The sequence below is a fragment of the Triturus cristatus genome, chromosome 6 (genome assembly GCF_964204655.1).
Source record: "Triturus cristatus chromosome 6, aTriCri1.1, whole genome shotgun sequence".
NCBI lineage: Eukaryota > Metazoa > Chordata > Amphibia > Caudata > Salamandridae > Triturus > Triturus cristatus.
In genome coordinates, this window is record NC_140589.1 from 767245512 (window position 1) to 767263720 (window position 18209).

The 18209-nt window shown below is 44.4% G+C and overlaps 1 protein-coding gene across 1 annotated transcript in view; it reads right to left on the minus strand.

Moving 5' to 3' along the window:
* The window catches only part of RFX6 (regulatory factor X6), a 432357-nt gene that overhangs the window by 36313 nt on the left and 377835 nt on the right, over positions 1–18209 (minus strand). Inside the window, exon 18 of the mRNA XM_085609250.1 lies at positions 10181–10396. Within this exon, the coding sequence (XP_085465376.1) occupies positions 10181–10396 (216 nt within the window). The remainder of the gene's footprint in view (positions 1–10180; positions 10397–18209) is intronic.

Sequence of the window (18209 nt, forward strand, 5' to 3'; positions counted from 1 at the left end):
TCTTATTTAATTATATTTAGTTAACAGCAGCGCGCATACACTTGATCGCCAGCACTAGGTGACAGCATTGTTCTTTTTAACACTCCGATATCCTAACTGTCTTTATATTGCTTTTTAATGTTTGGGTGTTACCTCAGTTGCTGTAACTCGCTCAAGCCGGTGTCCGGTCCGCCGCAGCTCTTAGCTGACTGATGCGGAGGGATGTGGCTCCTCCCCCCACCTCATTCTCTTTCGGGGGTAGAATACTTTTAAACAGAATGCCAGACCGGACGCGCAGCGGGCACGCTGTTGGCACACCAAAGGCAAGCCGGTCTGCGCCTGTCCACATTCGAGCTGGGGCCAAGGGCCACAACTCCTGGGTCTTGACTTCCGCAACGGATGCATTATGAGGCAGAGGAACTACTCAGCCTAGCAGGCCCTAAAATGAATAAATGTAAACACTCTATTTCAACAGAGATTTCACCAGATAATGATCCATTCGAATGTCCTCACTGTTGTTTCCAACTGTCAATAGGTATACACACTAACTCTACCAAATCATATAAAATGCTCCTGCTATACTGCAGGTCACTGCCCAAACATACAGCAGAAATCTCGATCCTGCTGGAAGAAGAAGGGCCAGAGGTCCTGTTCCAGACGGAAACATGGTTTAACCCCAGCTCTGACCCTGACCTTGTCCAGGCACTCCCCCCAGGATATTCCATACAGATGCTTGACCGGCCCACAGGGAAAGAGGGTGGGATCGCCATTATCCATAAAACCATCTAACTTGCCGCATGATAGGCAGCTTAGTACCAGACTGTGAGAACACTGTTTTCTCCATAGGTTTCTCGCCAACACTCCTCTTCTCGGGTATCTTAATTTACCGGCCCCCTGGTCCCTCAGCGGAATTTGGCAACTCCTTGTCGAACAGGTAATTTTGCTAGTGCATCGGCTAACTTTACATTACTGGGAGGCCTCAATTTCCACTTCGATGACCCTTCACAGGCGGCCGCTACCGAAATCTCAAAGGATTTAGCGGCCCTTCAGCTCCAACAAAAAGATAGTGGGCCAGCCCACATAAAAGGGCATCTACTAGACCCCATTTTTTCAAATTCGGAGGACTTAGAGGGAGAGAAACCTATCACAGTACTATGGTCATGGGGACAAAAGCGAGATAATGATCCTGGGGAATCATTCTCTCATTGATCTAAATACAATATGGCCGACCACCCTTGGCCCTCCCCCTACCCCAAAGTCTCAACTAAAAAGCTTGGGGTCTGGGTAGACCAAGACCTTACCTTCAAGACACAAGCAAGGAAGATGGCCGCCACATGCTACGGAATCCTGAAAATGATTCGAAAGGTCCTTCCACTTCTTCCTTTCCAGGCAAGAAAAATGTTGGTCCAGGCCCTTATCTTGGACTACGGGAACGCTCTTTATTTGGGCGCTCCTGCCACAACTCTCTCTAAACTCCAGATTATACAAAATTGGGCAGCAAGACATCTCCTGGGTACTCCCAAACATCACTCCGCTAAACCCGCCTTGAAATCCCTCCAATGGCTCCCCGTCCGGGAGTGAGTCAATTTCAAGGCCTTATTCATCGTCCACAAGTCATTAGCGGGAAAGAGTCCCGCCATCCTTCATACCATCATTCAGCCCTACCGGCCTAACAGACGTCTTCGTTCAGAGGCTATGAAGTTTGTCATCGTTCCCAGGATCAAGAAAGCCTGAAGTGGGGGTGGGCTATTCTCATATAATGCAGCCAAGCTATGGAATGCTCTTCCCCCTACTTACGAAAGTAAACTAATCATCACCTGACTTTCTGCAAATCGTTAAAGACCTGGTTGTTCCCCTAATTGACCGAACTCTATACATCTGCTGCTACCAGCGCTGGGATGCCTCCGGGTAGCCATGCGCTATATAAATGTACTTTTCATTTCATTTCAGTTAACTTAATTATAAAACATTTTTTAATTAAATAATAAATATGTACTATTTTTTATATTTTTAACATTCATTTATGTATATGTATATGCTTAACTATTTTCCAGAATATTTAATAAATATTTTCTAATTCCTGCAAAGAAGACTTAGACAACGTTGTTGAAAATGTTTCAGGTACTGTGATACTCCAGAACCTCTCAGTGACAACCCGTGTAGCATCCTCAATGGGACAATATTGATTGGCTAAGGTGTTTTAATAAGGCCATCCTGGATCTTCTACTTTTGTATACCACACCCAGGCTGTACAAAGCTTTCTCTTTTACTTCTTGCTTTTTGACTTTGTAGAGTGTGTCAGAGTTCCTTGTTTGTCCTTCTTATATTTTAATATGTATTTTTGTTGGCTCATTATAACAATTGTTGTTTGAATAATAATTATTTGTTTTTTTGAAAATTTATTTTATTAATGCTTCTATAAAGATTATACTACTGACCACATGTGATAAAGCCTCTACAAAGAAATTCTTCTGCTGATTGCATTCAATTTGGATAAACGTGAATTTTGCCAAAATCAAATGCCAAGAACACTGCATCTGTTGAGAAAAATGTCTGATAAGACCTAAAGTTCCTCATGTTTTCAGATAACCAAGTTTTCACATGGGATAATGCGTATGATGCTGTGCCCATATATCCACTCGCTGCTGCATCTTACAGAGTTATCTCAACCCAGATATACTTCTACCTTTTCCTTTGGAATACTTTCTCTTACATTAAAATTTACTAATATATAAGCTTCCATCATCACATATATATTTCATCCTTCTCTTTCCTTTATTGGACTTGACATGTTTTTTAACCAAATATAAGCCAAATCTTTTCTCAAAGAATTACAAAGACAACAGGTCTTTAAAGGAAGTAACAAAGGGGCGATGTACGAATATCTTGTTGCACATACTGGTCAGAAATTGCGATCAGTAATAATGCCGACCAGTAAACATTTTTAAGAACTAACCTATGTACTGATTGGTTGGTTTCTAAAAATCTGAATCACAGTGGATTGCAATCCGACTTACTTCATGAATATTAACGAGGTATTTTGCAAATTGTGACTCACTATGTTTGGATACCCTCACAGGGATGGTGGCCTGCTGGAAACAGACCAGCATGCCTGTGATTGCATTTCAATAAAGTGAACTTTTTTAAAAATAAAAATGCAGCCCATTTTCCTTAAAGGAAACCAAGCTGTATTTGAAAGGAAACGTTAATTATTATTTCTTTTTTTTGAGTTTGCCATGGTCCTGAACAAACTTTTTTTAACATTCAGTAAGGGGAAGGGTAATGGGAAAGGGGTCTCTCAGGGGCCCTTTTGAGTATGGCTTAGCACCTTATCATTGGGATCACAAATTTAAAATGATCTACAATATTTCAATCATAAATCATAGATATATTTATATAGATAGGCATTGCTATTTGGAAAGGATGCCTACAACACGCTCCTAAGAGCAATTCATAATCCATTTTCATACCGATTTTCGGAGTTGATAACAAGTTGCTGATTCCAAAATAAGTTTAGCCCATTGGTAAAAGCAGTTTTTGGTTGCAAACTCTGAATTGGAGCATTTCATCTGGACTATGCTTCTGGTAAAATTTCCATCTAATTCCAACTAGTTTTTAAATGTATGTTGTTATTGATATTTGACAAATCTGGCTGAGGATACGGGGAGCTCTGTACATAAAAAGAGATGAACATGTTACAAGATGGAAAAGAAGGAACAATTTAAAATCATATCCTAGCATCAGTAGAATATGATGAATTACTAAACAATGACTTAAATAAGATGTGCATAAAATCATTTTTATTCCAGACTGCCGTCATTGGAACGTTTCAATTCACGTAGTCAACCCCATGCCTTTGTCCAGCCCAATAGTAGGACAGTTTTTGTTGTGCTCTCAAGTGAAGTAATATAGCCTTGGTACCCTCCGTAGCAAGCTCTTCCGCCATTATAGGCCCACTCCAGCATTAAAGGCCCGAGGCGAAGCCCCTTGAAAGGCCGGTAGAGCCTGCTACGGAGGGCTCTAAGGCTATTAGAACATTCCACCCCTAGGGGCAGAATGTCCTAAATTTTAGAACAAAGGCCTCACAGAGCCTAAGGGGGGTGAAATCTCCTCAGGCTCTGTGAGGCCTTTATTCAAAGCAAAAGCTGTGAACAAACATTGGAATGTTGATGCTTTGGGCTTCTACCAGCCATCAGAAGCCCAGAGCACTCCATTGTCTTCGATGGAGCACTCAAAATTCCAATGTTCTAATATTTGAGATATCATTATGTTGTGACTCGTGTATTAAGCATTGATTCATCACTGTATGCTATTGAACTATGAGAGAGGAATAGGGGAGTTTACCACACCTGGCAACCTGTGGTTTTGATAAAAAATATTGAATTATGATTCTATGAAAAAAGAGGAACAAATGCTTAACATCTATTGCACCCTTGCAAGAGCCATATTCTACAGGTGAAAGGTCTTACAGTATAAGCGACAACAATCACATCATGAAGGTGCAGAGGAGCCGCTGTCATGTAGCACTTAGCCCCAATATGAAAGGACTTACTGGTAAGTCTCTAGTAAAGTGCACACTGTGTGCCAAGGCCTGTAAATCAAATTCTACTAGTTGGCTTGCAGCACTGGTTGTGCCACCCACATGAGTAGCTGTTCTGCTTGGGTTCTCAGATCGGGTGGAACCCGCTCAACAGAGCCCTTCTAACCCAACCCAGAACGTTACCCCCTCCCTAGGGCCTTTTTACACCTAAATAACCACATATATATGTACCACCTAAGGACAGGGAATTCCTATTATATGTATATATCAAGACCTCACAGCCTCGCGGTCTCAGGCAGACCCAGAACTCCTACCCAAACGGCAGCCACACACAGTCTCGCGGTCTCAGACAGACCCAGAATCTCCTACCCAGACGGCAGCAACACACAGTCTCGCGGTCTCAGGTAGACCCAGAATCTCCTACCCAGACGGCAGCAACACACAGTCTCGCGGTCTCAGGTAGACCCAGAATCTCCTACCCAGACGGCAGCAACACACAGTCTCGCGGTCTCAGGTAGACCCAGAATCTCCTACCCAGACGGCAGCAACACACAGTCTCGCGGTCTCAGGCAGACCCAGAATCTCCTACCCAGACGGCAGCAACACACAGTCTCGCGGTCTCAGGCAGACCCAGAATCTCCTACCCAGACGGCAGCAACACACAGTCTCGCGGTCTCAGGCAGACCCAGAATCTCCTACCCAGACGGCAGCAACACACAGTCTCGCGGTCTCAGGCAGACCCAGAATCTCCTACCCAGACGGCAGCAACACACAGTCTCGCGGTCTCAGGCAGACCCAGAATCTCCTACCCAGACGGCAGCAACACACAGTCTCGCGGTCTCAGGCAGACCCAGAATCTCCTACCCAGACGGCAGCCTTAGCACGAGCTCATCCTATTATTACCGTAGTACACGACAGGGGAATCGGGATTACTATATATTCAGATCACACAAAGACTATTAGTTGAGCACAACCTGTTCTTTAGTTCGAGGGGCTCCTCTCTCCCTCATTCAGTTACCACTTACCTGATCAGGATTAACATCTGTTCACGTCAAGCTATATCTGACTAGAAGAATAGGCTATCCTCCTATACAAGGATACACAACACATGCTAACTCACGACAAGCTAAATACTTTATTTAAATGCCACATGCACATTCACAGAATACATCATATATACAACCTGTAAGGAAAGTAGAAGGTTAGATTACACACTTCAATAGAAAGGGGTCGACATCACCTTAGTCGTATGTAGCCTGTGCTCAATGGTCATCTAGGTTCCCTTCTCGTCTGTGCCTCGGCTTCGCCTGGAAGTCACACCTCCGCAGTCGCGGATCTACTCCCTTCTCCCTCTCCGAGTCACTGGAACCTCTTCCTCATCGGCTACTCTCTCCTCCTCCTTAAATTCAAGTTCGTCATCTATCTTCCCTGGAATAAGTAGTAGCTTTTCTGCTAACGGCCAGATGCCGCCTATGGTCTAGAAGCAAGTGCCCATATCTAACTCAGACTTTCACTAATATAGAGGTGCATTCTCTCATGGAAATTTCCAGCTCGAAACCTGCCGCCCACCAAATTCCTGTACCTCCCCGTGCCAAGGACACGTTCCCAGCCGGCCGGCCTGATGTAGTGTCTTCAGCAGGGGAAAAAATACACTCCTTCGATAAGGGCCAGCCTGAACCGGTTCTCTCCGAGCGAATAACACCTCATAACTAAAACATCACCCTTCGCCTAGAAATGTCCCAAGCTGCCGGAGCAGAAAGAAAGATGGAGTCTCTCCTGCCTGAGGCCTACCAGGCCTGAATTCAGCACGACTCCATGAAATACCCTCACTATAGGGCAGGTTATCCTTAATGCTAACGAATCTATCCCCTAGGCTATGTATGTAGGCCCTGATCTATGGGTAGGAGCACGGGATCGTGTCAAAGTGTCTAATAAATAGGCCCTATTCACTACTCTAGTCCTTAGACTTGGATGGAAAGAGACTGAAGTCATATTGATCGCTCTACAACACAAGAAGGCCGGGAAAATCAAGCAGTACAGTAGCCGAGTAAATGTATCTCAGACCTACCACTGTAGGGTCTGCGCGTGCATTTGTAAACTGCTGTGTTGTCCTGACAAGTGCACCCTTTTGCCAGGCCTAAACCTTTCCTTTCCTTACATGTAAGGCACCCCTAAGTTAGGCCCAAGGTACCTTCATTGGCAGGGTGCAGTGTATGTGGAAGGCAGGACATTCACTAGTGTGTGAGACATGTCCTGATAGTGAAATACTCTGTATTTACTTTTTCACTGTTGAAAGGCTATCTGTCCCATAATCTTATCATTGGAGTTGCACTGCAACATTTTTACATGTGTACCTTGCAATAGGGACAAGATAGAAAAAAGAAGTATAGACTCTCGGAACTCAGAATTTATTAACGCTCCTTTTGGTGAAGGTGGTTTTTAAATCCTCTGTTTGAAAATGCCACTTTTAGAAATCAGCTGGTAAGACCTTGTGGAAACAACGTTGAAGGCAAGACTGTTACGAAAAATAATGGAAACATGTGGCATACACCGCTTGAATATTGGTTAAAAGCTCATGAAAACTAAACAAATGAAGAGCCGTAAAAGCAATATCAGCAGCTTAGCCGCTTGAAAATCATACGGACATAAAAAAACGTGCTACACAGACATTGAATATTCGAATATAGCCTTGAATTAATTGTCCTCAATCTTCAAGAAAAAACAAGAAGATTGGGCAAAGCACACCCAGTTACAGCCCTGAGGAGAACCCTGTGAATAAGATTGGGCAACGAAACTCATCAGCATTTTTTACCTCCTAGAACACATCCCCATAGGATTAAGATCCATTTAGGGGATTATTTAAAAATAAAAAACTTACAACCCTAGTGAATTGAATATTAGTTCCCAGTAGTTTGCAGCACTTTAATAGATCCATCTTTGATAAAAACAAGTTATGGTAAGTCAGCTGCACTTCACAAATTGAGGACTAGTTTGGTTTTGGAATTTATTCCAGTAATCTATTCGATATATGTATTGTGAAATTTTATGTTTTGATGTCTTTCTGCGTTTTATATTTGTTGATATTTATCATTAAAGTAGTATTGTTGAAACTATTTACCAAGTTTGTATGTAAACATAGAAACAATAGACAGTGTTTTCCTTTTCTGTGACACAAAAGAGGATGCTAAATGTTCTAAAAAAAGTATAGAATCATGTCCAATAAATACAAAGTCCAATGTAATTAGTAATTGGTCTGAGTTTGTTTAAGTAGAGAAACGCACTAAGAGGGACAGCTAGATAAAAAAAATCCTAATTTTATAGGTCCAATCTAGCTACCTCCACAGGGCCCACCCTCTCTAACACGGTTGACTTTTAGAAAGTGGGCATTTTCTTACTTAACCATTCTGTCAGCCTATTGCTGTTTGTGTATTCAGCATCTGGTGTGTGAGTGACAGGAGCTGAGATGTGCATTCACTCCAGACAGTCACTGTGGGGGGGGGGTTGAGGTGTGCCCTACCTTGCCTGAGTGACTCATCCCAGGGCTGAATAGATCTGGTCTCCATTTAGAGTGGTGGAAGGAGTTGTGATTGCACCTGAATAGGCTGTGTCTCCTTTTGCACAATGCTATCTCCACCCCCTGTGGTCATGCTGCACCAGGGAGGCCAGAACTGGTTTGGACTGGGTTCAGAGGCCCTTGCCACAAAGAGGACAAAGACATTTTGGGGTATAAGTATTACACCTAAAACCGCAGGATTTTAGAGTACTTCCAGGAACAAGAGGATCCTGCCAAGAAGAATAGCTGGAGAGCTGTAAAAAGGAGTACTGCCCCTTTGCTGTGTGCTGTATGGGGTTGGCCTGCAGTTGCTACTTTTGTCAGAGGTAGAGGAAAAGAACTGACTCTTTTGGCCCTGCTGTGGCATCCTGCTTGTGAGGAGATTCTCCAAGGGCCATTGTGTGCTGGCCTCCTGTTGTGGGAGACTCAGGGACATCAAGGTCTTCCTTTTGTGTGCTTTGGCTTTAATTGGGAACGCTCTACTGCCTGCACCATGTTGTATGAACTACCAGTGCTCATACCTAGTTCTGGCAAGTCTGTGTGCTTTTCACCTTGTTTGGCACAAGTGGAGAGAGTCCTGGTGCTTGTACGCTGAGTTGGACCATCCTGGGGCTCTCACACGCCCTTTGTGGCCAGACAGTCATGTGCCGTTTTTCTCTGCCTCTTTCACTATCCCTAAGGAGCAGAAATGGCTGCAAAGAAGGGCGCCGTGATGACGGAGAAAAGTTCAGACTCTGGGAGTCCCTGGGAGCTTACTGTAACCCCGCTTCGCCCCTTCTTCTTCCTGCTTGCTGAGTCCACGATCAGGAGGGCGGGCCAGAGAAGAGCTCCCGGGCCCGATCAGGTCAGGGAGAACTGCATCCAGGCATGACTGCCCGAGAGCATGATACACTGCCCAGCGGCCGAGGAACAGTGAGGCTGGGATCCAGCTGCAGCAACCGGGGCTAGAGGAGAGAAGTGGCCTTCCCCGGTGCAACACCCACCCATGCCCCCGGAAGCCGCCAGTGATTTGCAGCCCCAGCCACACTGGACCAGCGTGCCTCCCGTGAAAGGAGAGAAGTCTTGTGGAGCCGTACGGGGTGCTGCATGAGGTCTTGAAGATCTGTTAAGAAGGGGACATTACTCCTTCTATGTACGGCCGCCGAGAGGTAAGGACCCTTGTCGGCCACATCCTACCTGTTACAGCCACCCTCTCCACGACACTTGGGCAGACGGCCCAATAGGAGGAGAGCTCTGGCTGTGATATAAGTAAGGGGGCATTCTCTTCGTAGCTCGGCCGCATTATTGAGATTGACAGCTGTGCAGCTGACTAAGGGGCTGCCCCGGCAATTGCCCAGGTGAAGGGGGCTGAGGGAAGTCTCCCCGCCAACAGTGGGAAGAAGGTGTTTTCCCTCCCCGACCAAACTGCTCCATCTGATGACCAGATATACTGGTGTATCCCTGGATGGTCCATATGCACCGTAATGGTGTCCTGCATAATGCTTTCACCATGCTTATATGACATATACAACCTACACTGATTCACACTGAATTGCTTTATTGCCCTAAGTGTGATGCCTGTCAAATGAATGGTTTGTTTACTTGGTGGCTCTCACAGTAAGGTTGGGCATAATCTTTTCTAGGGGATTTATGTGCGTATGGTCTAATCTGATGAATAGGGATTTATGATCTATGCCTTATTATAACAAGTGCCAAGTGGCACAGTAGTCCCTCTGAGGGTGGCCTTGTGTGTTTTATGTGCATCTTTGTGACAAGAACCTAGTGGTGCAGTGATATATGTTATGTACTCTAATGTTTTAATGTATATATAATACAAAGGGTATTTTTGATATAACCTTGTGTGAAGTCTCTTTTTGTGGTGTGCCTAGTGTATCACTGGTGTGTGTGTGTGTTGTACAAACGCTTTACACATTGCCTCTGGGATAAGCCTGACTGCTCTGCCAAGCAACCAAGGGGGTGAGCAGGGGTTATATTGGGTATGTAACTCCCTTACCCTGACTAGAGTGGTGGATTCTGCCTGGCTTAGGTGTATACCCTAGCCAACCAGAAACCAGATTTCTAAACGTTATGAACAATATATTGAAAGAGATCCAATGGATAGTACATACTCATTGTGTTCCGGCACACAAGAGAAGGCGGGTCTGTGTAGTAGGAGTCGCTCTGCTTCCGTCCACTGTCATCAAGAATGTTAAGAGGGTCATGAATGTCATTGTACGAAGGCAGTGACCGGATGCTGCTCACACTGCTAATGACTGACACATGCTGATCTATCAGAGACCCAAGCCGGTGAGGTTCTTGATAGTTGACACTGTTTCCATAGTACCCTGTAAAACAAAATGAGTAGTAAAAAAAAGATGCCAAGAAAAACAACACATTGTCAACAGTCTGCATTTTTACCTACGCCCCCACATATGTTCATTGCATTATTTTGCTAAGCAAACAAAGATAGGCTGATTGTGCTAAAAGAAGGGCCAAGGGTTAGAAAGAGATTGCCTGGTAAAATATTTACTTTTCGGCTGTCAGACCAGCGATGTTACTTTTCAGTAAGCTTGAAAAGCCAGGCTGGATGAACACACCAAGAAGTCTAAATCACCAAGCGAACTACACTGCGAACAGAACATGGGTTTTGGCAACAGTAAAACATTGTCACCTATCATGCTATGAACACTCTAGGCCATTCCATGTGGTAAGCATACTCTCACTGCTTGACAAGAACCACTGGGCCCAACTGACAAAGAAAGTCAGAAAATCATGTACATAATTTTCTGACTTTCTGAGATTACAAAATATATCTAGAAATAGATTGAAAAAGCTGAGCCAGGTGAGGCTTTTCAGGTATACTTCTAGGAAGGACATGTGGCATTTTTATCAGGATCTTTTTCCAGTTGTGCGAAGGAGGGAAGTATTTTTTCCTGTTAAGCAAGACTTTCCCTACACACCACACCAAATCTGTGGGTGATCCATTCTCTTTTCCAGCCGGGAAAAGGATTTACATCAGATCTTGGTTGGAGTAAAAATGAATCTATTTCCAAAGTGAAAAGGAAAATTTGTGAATGCTGACAAACATCTATGTTTGTTGACTTTCACAAACTTCCAAGGTTAGCCATGCCGTGGAAACACCCATTGTCCCACTTCTTGAATGAGATTTACTGGTACGGAGAACTCCCCATTCGTGCCTAGCATCTCAAGAATTAGTGGGCTCAGAAATTTCTTTTGTAAAAGACTGATAAAACCCAACCTTGAAGGAACACATTTAGGACAGTTCGACATCTTCCTTACCCTTCCCTCCCCTTTACAGTCAGGCAAACGTGTCTAAGTATGAATGAACCTGAAGTGTGTCTTAACTTTTGATTAAAAGCGTCTCCCTGCCTCCTTTCCCTCTTACAAAAACAACAGTTGATGGACAGAATGCAGAACAATGTCATACATTCACCCCAGTACAGAGATCTGGGCCTAAATCCATCGTTCTTTTGCTCACCAAGCCATTCCAGTTTGAACCCAGCCATATGCAAAACAGTCTTGACCCTGTGCCTCATGGGAACATTTCAGCCGGAACTGCCAAGCCAGGTCCTCCCTGGACTAGAAACAAGCATCCCAGGACCGGTTTCGGGGTGTCACCCCTCTTCAGCCAGGATAGCTTGATTGCAGTGGCATGGAGAGCACGGGACCCACGTCTGGGCATACCCGTCCCACTCGGGGTGACAAATGCAAAAACAACAGTTGATAGACCGAATGCAGAACAATGTCATACATTCACCCCAGTACAGAGATCTGGGCCTAAATCCATCGATTTTTTGCTCACCATGCCATTCCAGTTTGAACCCAGCCAACATTCAAATCAGTCTTGACCCTGTGCCTCATGGCAACAGTCCAGCCCGAACTGCTAAGCCAGGTCCTCCCTGGACTGGAAACAAGCATCCTAGGACAGGTTTCGGGGTTTCTTTGTTCGTCCTAAGTTGGCAGGGTATGCCCAGACGCGGGTCCCTAGCTCACTTAACCACTGGATTCAAGCTAGCCTGGCTGATGATGGCAGATTAGCCAGAAACCGGTCCCAGGATGCTTGTTTCCGGTCCAGGGAAGATATGGTTTGGCAGTTTGGGCTGGACTGTTCCCATGAGGCACAGGGTCAGACTGATTTGCATATGGCCATGTCTGAACTGGGGTGGCGGAGTGAGCTAAAGAATGATGATGGATTAAACCCAGATCAGTTGACTGGGGTGAGTGCTTGCAATGTTCAACACTCCGTCCATCATTCCCTTTGGTTTTGCTTTGTACGCCCTAAGTTGACAGGGTATGCCCAGACAGGGGTCCCTTGCTCACTTTGACACTGGATTCACGCTAGCCTGGCTGATGACGGCCTGACTGGGTTGAGTGCTTGCAATGTTCAACACTCCGTCCATCATCCGCTTTGGTTTTGCTTCCTTTCCCTCTTAAGCACAGTGGGCCCGGTTTACAAAGGTAAAGTTAGACCAAAAGTCTAACTGAGTCAAAAATTCTGACTTTGCTACTTTTCAGTATTCACAAAGGTACATTACTACGAGAAAAGTTAGACTTTTGGGTTAAGTTAGACTTTTGGTCTAATGTTACCCATGTGAATACCGAAAAGTAGTAAGTTAGACTTTGATCTAAGTTAGACTTTTGGTCTAACATTACCTATGTGAATACCGAAAGGTAGTAAATTAGACTTCTGGTCAAAGTTAGACTGTTGGTCTAACTTTACTTTTGTGAATAGGGCCCTGTGAAGGTAAACATGTTTGCTACTTTAGGATATGTTTTATTTTATTTGTCTTTCTCTTCATCTTTATCTTTGAAGGTAATTGTATTTATCTTGTAGACAACAATATCACTTCCACGTATGATATTCAGCACCTTTTTAGGTTTGAAACTGTGGTAAATAAGCATTTATTATCAATGTTTGCAACATTGTGTGCTACTGGGAAGTCATATGTGTGATTGTATGCATGAACAAACATGTTTATAAGCAAGTGTTTGTGTGTGCATGTGTACGTTTGATGCTGCACCGGGTTAGGATGCAATACTTAAATGAGGGCACTGCATTTCTCTCTGCTGTAACTCATATGACATAACTGGAATCAACATCGGTTCACCGATTAAGTAATTGATACATTCTGTCAAACTTGAGACACTTTAATTGAATGTCTTCAACCACTTGGCACATAATTTTTTTCTCCTAAGACAATGCCTACTTGCACAGAAAGGTAGGCACTCAATTATGAACATAGGTGTAACAAGGAAAAAGTTGCATCAAACAAGTCACCCTCAAAGACACTATGTTTGAAAATTCTAATACTGATAGCACACAATTGCTAACCAAATTTCTTCTGTTCAAAATATTTTATTAAATTTTAGGTTGAATCAAAAGAACATACAAACAAGCATTTGCAATGCAATAGGTATCGCATTGATGCGAGTTTGAGCTATTGACATTATAAATAACAATGCCTTTTATTTAGGTTTTTAAAAAGAAAACAAAAATAAAAGGCATTATTATTTGCAAATGTCAATACTTCAAACTCGCGTCAATGCGAGAACTATGACATTGCAATTGCTTGTTAACTTCTAGTCTTCAAGCCGGAAGTCAGACGCCCTTGCCTGGGACGTGGGTGGGGCCTGCTCCGGAAAAAAAAGGAAACCGGCGTGCCGCGCTAACGCCGGGCTCCCATGTTGTAGGGAGAGCCCTGCGGTGGCGGCCGGAGTGAAGAGAAGCCCCAGGTCCCAGGATGGGGCCTGGGTGAAGAATGCGGCGGCCGAGGATGACCACAGCAGCACGGGGCTCCCAGGAGTGCAGGGAAGCCCCACAACAGAAGTGCTGCAGCCGCGAGGAGGAGCCCCCCCCCAGAAGAGCAGCCCGGTGAGTACAGAAGGGCTGGGGGGGCTCCGTGTGGGCAATTGTTGCTCAGAATTGCAAAAGTACACTTTGCGCCAACAATAGCCCACACGGAGCCTCCAACGGGACTGGCATGTTATCGGAAGCGGGACAGGAGATGTGCACATCGCGTGTGTGCACGTGCGTGTTCACATGCGCGTACACCAGCTCAAATCCGCCAAAAGCCTTGCGCGTGCCCATCTCCTGTCCCACTTCCGAGGCAAGTCAGCAACAATAGATCTCGCTGGCGGACAGCAGCGCTTCGCGCTGCGTTCGCAGGCGAGACCTAAAAAGAACAAAGAAAAAGGTACATGCAATTTTACATGAATATAATAACTGAGCTTAAAGAAATGCTAGCCAGATTTCTAATATATAACTGTAAAATGACGTAATGCATGTTTAAAATTTATACATTCAACATAAATACATGCACATGCATCTGACTGTCTAGAATCAGGAAAGGGCAGTTGACTTCATCTCTAAATGAGAAAGCAATGCCTTCCACTCAGTAATCAGTCTGAGACAGTGGTTTCCGGTAGGCATCACCAGCACTTATTTTAGGGGAGTTACTTCATATATTTCTGGCCCATGTATCAAATCTTAAATGCAAGGAACACTCACTGTATTATACATGAATGCTGCTAATCCACTAGCTAGATTGTATGGCTGACATGAGAGCTGTGCACTACCTTGTGACAAAATTAAAAACTGCAGTCTAGTAACTAAAAATTGTAATGACAGATAGAAGCTGGGAAATATATTGCGACAGAAACAGTACTTTAGTGATGTTTGATTGTACTGAGTGCCCTGAAGTCTGCTACAACTAAAACACTACTTATGTCACAGAATATCGATGCTCCCAGGAATTGGCAATAGACCGCACCTGTGATGGAATTGGCCACACCACATGTGGAAGTAAATGGGTGGCAGCATCCAAAGAAAAAAATCGGAAATCAGCACTTATCTTATTTTTTAGGAATTAGGCACTATTTTCTCTTCAGGTTCCAGTGGAATAATGTGACAAGCTCGAACATACATTCCATTAAATAGTGTTTTTAGTTTTTGTCTAAAGAGGAGGAAAACAATGCAAACAGTGTATCAGTAAGAAATGGCGCTCTCTTCAGGGTCACCCCCAAACCTTTTGCTTTCCTACTCCACTTCTTCTGACTTTGTTTTTGCTGATCATTGAACTCTGAGCACTTTATCACTGCTACCAGTGGTAAAGTGCATGTGCTCTCTCCTGTTAACATGGGATCATTGGCTCATACTCAATTGCAATATTTAGTTTACATGTAAGTCCATAGTAAAGTGCAGGACATGTGCCCAGGGACTGTAAATTATATGCTACAAGTGGACCTGTAGCACTGATTGTGCCACCCACTTAAGTAGCCCTCTAACCATGACTCAGGCCTGCCATTGAAGAGCTCGTATGTGCAGTTTACACAGCCATTTCGACGTGGCAAGATAAACCTCTTGCCAGGCGTAAACCTTCCTTTTTTCTACATATAGGTAACCCCTATGATAGACCCTGGACAGCCCAGAGGGCAAGGTGAAATGTATTTAAAGAGTAGGAAATGTACTTTTAAGCTTTACATGCCCTAATAGGGAAAAACTCCCAAATTCGTTTTTCACTACTGCAAGGCGTATCTCTTCCTTAGGATAACATTGGGATTACCTTATCACATCTTTTAAGTGTCATTTCTAATTGTGAAGAGATAATGTTCCACGTTTGGTGTCTCTGGACTCACAATTTAAAATCACAACTTAAGGTGAAGTGGATTTTAAGTTGAAAGTCTGAAAATGGCACTTTTAGAAAGTTGGCATTTTCTTACTTTAGCCATTCTGTGCCTGCAGCCTATCTCTAAATACACATCGGGGGTGGATGACGGGTGAACTTTGTGCATTCCCTCTAGACAGCCATACACAAAGGGAGCTTAGGTGTGACTGATGGGTCATCTTCATCCTGATGGGCCATCTTGTGCAGGATGGGATGGAGGAGCTGGATACAACCTCTCACTTACACCTCAATAGGCTGCATCCTGTCCCCACACAAAGGACTGCATATCACCCTGTAGTGTGCCTGGAGCCAGGGAAGGAAGGTAGGGCCTCTGTGCACTTCCTCTGAAGTCTCCCCCACTTGAAAGGCCCAACTGGGCGTATGTACCGGGCTTCTGACACCACCACTTCAGGTCACTTCTGGGCCTATGAAGACTCTACCAGGAAGAAGAACTGCTGGGCTGCTGAAGGACTGCCACTCTGCTGGAATACTGCTTTTCTGGACTCCTACCTTGTTGTGCTGCCTTCCTGCCTGCTGTTCTCCTGCCTGGATGAGAAGGACTAGTCCTGCATCACTTAAAAACTTGATTGACTTCAAGGGCTTAATGGCTTGCCTCCTGATTGAACTCTCAGGGACATAAAATACTTCTAACTTGCTGAATCTATACCAGGACTCTGCCATCTTGGAGTCGGCCCTGCCAAGCGGTGCCACCTCAGTCCTGAACCCTTGGAAATGAGGCCTAAGGTGCTTCTTCAGCCATCCCACACATCTTCATCATTCAGTGGACTGGAACCAGCAAATCTTTGCCTTTGTGTGGAGCCGACCCGGCGCATCGTCCTCTGAACTAGAGCATTGCCATTGGAATCGGTGCATCTCTTCTACAGAAGCAGAACTGATGTAGTGCCTTCGGAACCAGTGCATCACCTTCAGAACCTATGCATTGCTGCCTTTGCATAGGGAAAATCAATGCATCTCCCTCTATTGCAAGTTTGACTCTAACGCATAGCTTTGGCTGCACTGCGCATCTTTGTCGACGCAACCAGGATCAAGTTACTTTTGTTTAGTGGGCCTAGGTGGGTCCCTGTATCCAGCCCGCTCTCCATTGCAGTTGGCCTGAACTTTTAAGTTTGCCCCAGTCTAGTGCCCAGATACCCCAAATAGACGCTTATTGCTTCTAAGCACTATTTTCCAATGTGTTCCTTAAAAATTAATTTCTCAAGTTCTAAGTATTGGATTTTTGTCGTTTTGGTTTTGTTTTATTTAACTTAGTTCTATTTTTCTAACCGGATGTGGATTCATTTTGGGTGGTGTTTTCACTGTTTTACTGCTTGTAGTGTTGCATAAATACTTTAAACATTTCCTCTTAGGTTAAGCCTGTCTGCTCTGTGCAAAGCCACACGACGGTGAGCATAGGTTAATTTAGGGTGCATTTGTAACTTACCCTGACTAGGATTGTGGTTCCTGCTTGGACAGCGTGCATACCTCTGCCAACCAGGAACCCAATTTTTAACAGTATCAATCAATACATTTGTAACCATAAAGACTTTTTGTAAGGGTTCTGAAGTATCCAGGATCTTCTTCAGGAGACTCCCTCCACCACTGATTGAGCATTATGGCAATCACATGTTAGTACCTTTGCAGGAAACGTATAGTATTCTGGAGTAAAACAAATGTCTGAGTTAATGGAGTCAGGGCTCAACAGGAAAGACACATTTCTAGAGGACAATTTATGGGCACTGAGGTGTAACCCGAGTCCAACTCATGTGAAATGAAATGCAAAACTAGGTTATGAGCCTCATGGTGTGTTAAGAACATTTGGCCCTGGAATAAGGGAATGAAGGTTGAGAATAAGTGACACTTCTTAAACAGAGTTCAACACCACATTAAGGGTTGTGGCCTTCAGACTCACGTTTTAAACTTGGGCTGAAGGAGTTGCATGTTACTAAAACAGAGGGTTATTTAAATTTACAAGGCCTCGTAGATCATATGGCATGTCCAAAGGTTCAAGTCAAAGCTAGGGCATCCTGTCTGGGCTCTCTCTTACTCTCCTACTCTGTCCATTGCTGCAGCTGGGGGACTAGTGGCTGAAGCAAAGGGGTGCAGGCTGCAGGGATGAACCAGAAAGTGGGGCAGACCATGGGCTTCGTAATCCTGATGCTGAGGGCCATGGGTAGTTGGAGAGGAACAATCTACTCCATATTCTTGATGTTCCTCTTAGAACTTTCATAATTTGAGATTGTGAAGCTTGAATGGATTACCTGAAGTTACAAAGGGGATGGCTCCTCCCGAAATAGGTCCTATGACCTGCATGGGTGCACCAAGTGCAGAGCCACAGTGAACAGAGGACAACTATCCCAGTCCTGGTTTAAGCACATATATTGATGGTGGAAGCTTACCAAGTTGTGTGAATTCCTAATGGGAGTTGACCTTGTTACATGTGATAGCGAAATTGAGGTCTACTTGCCTATCTTGT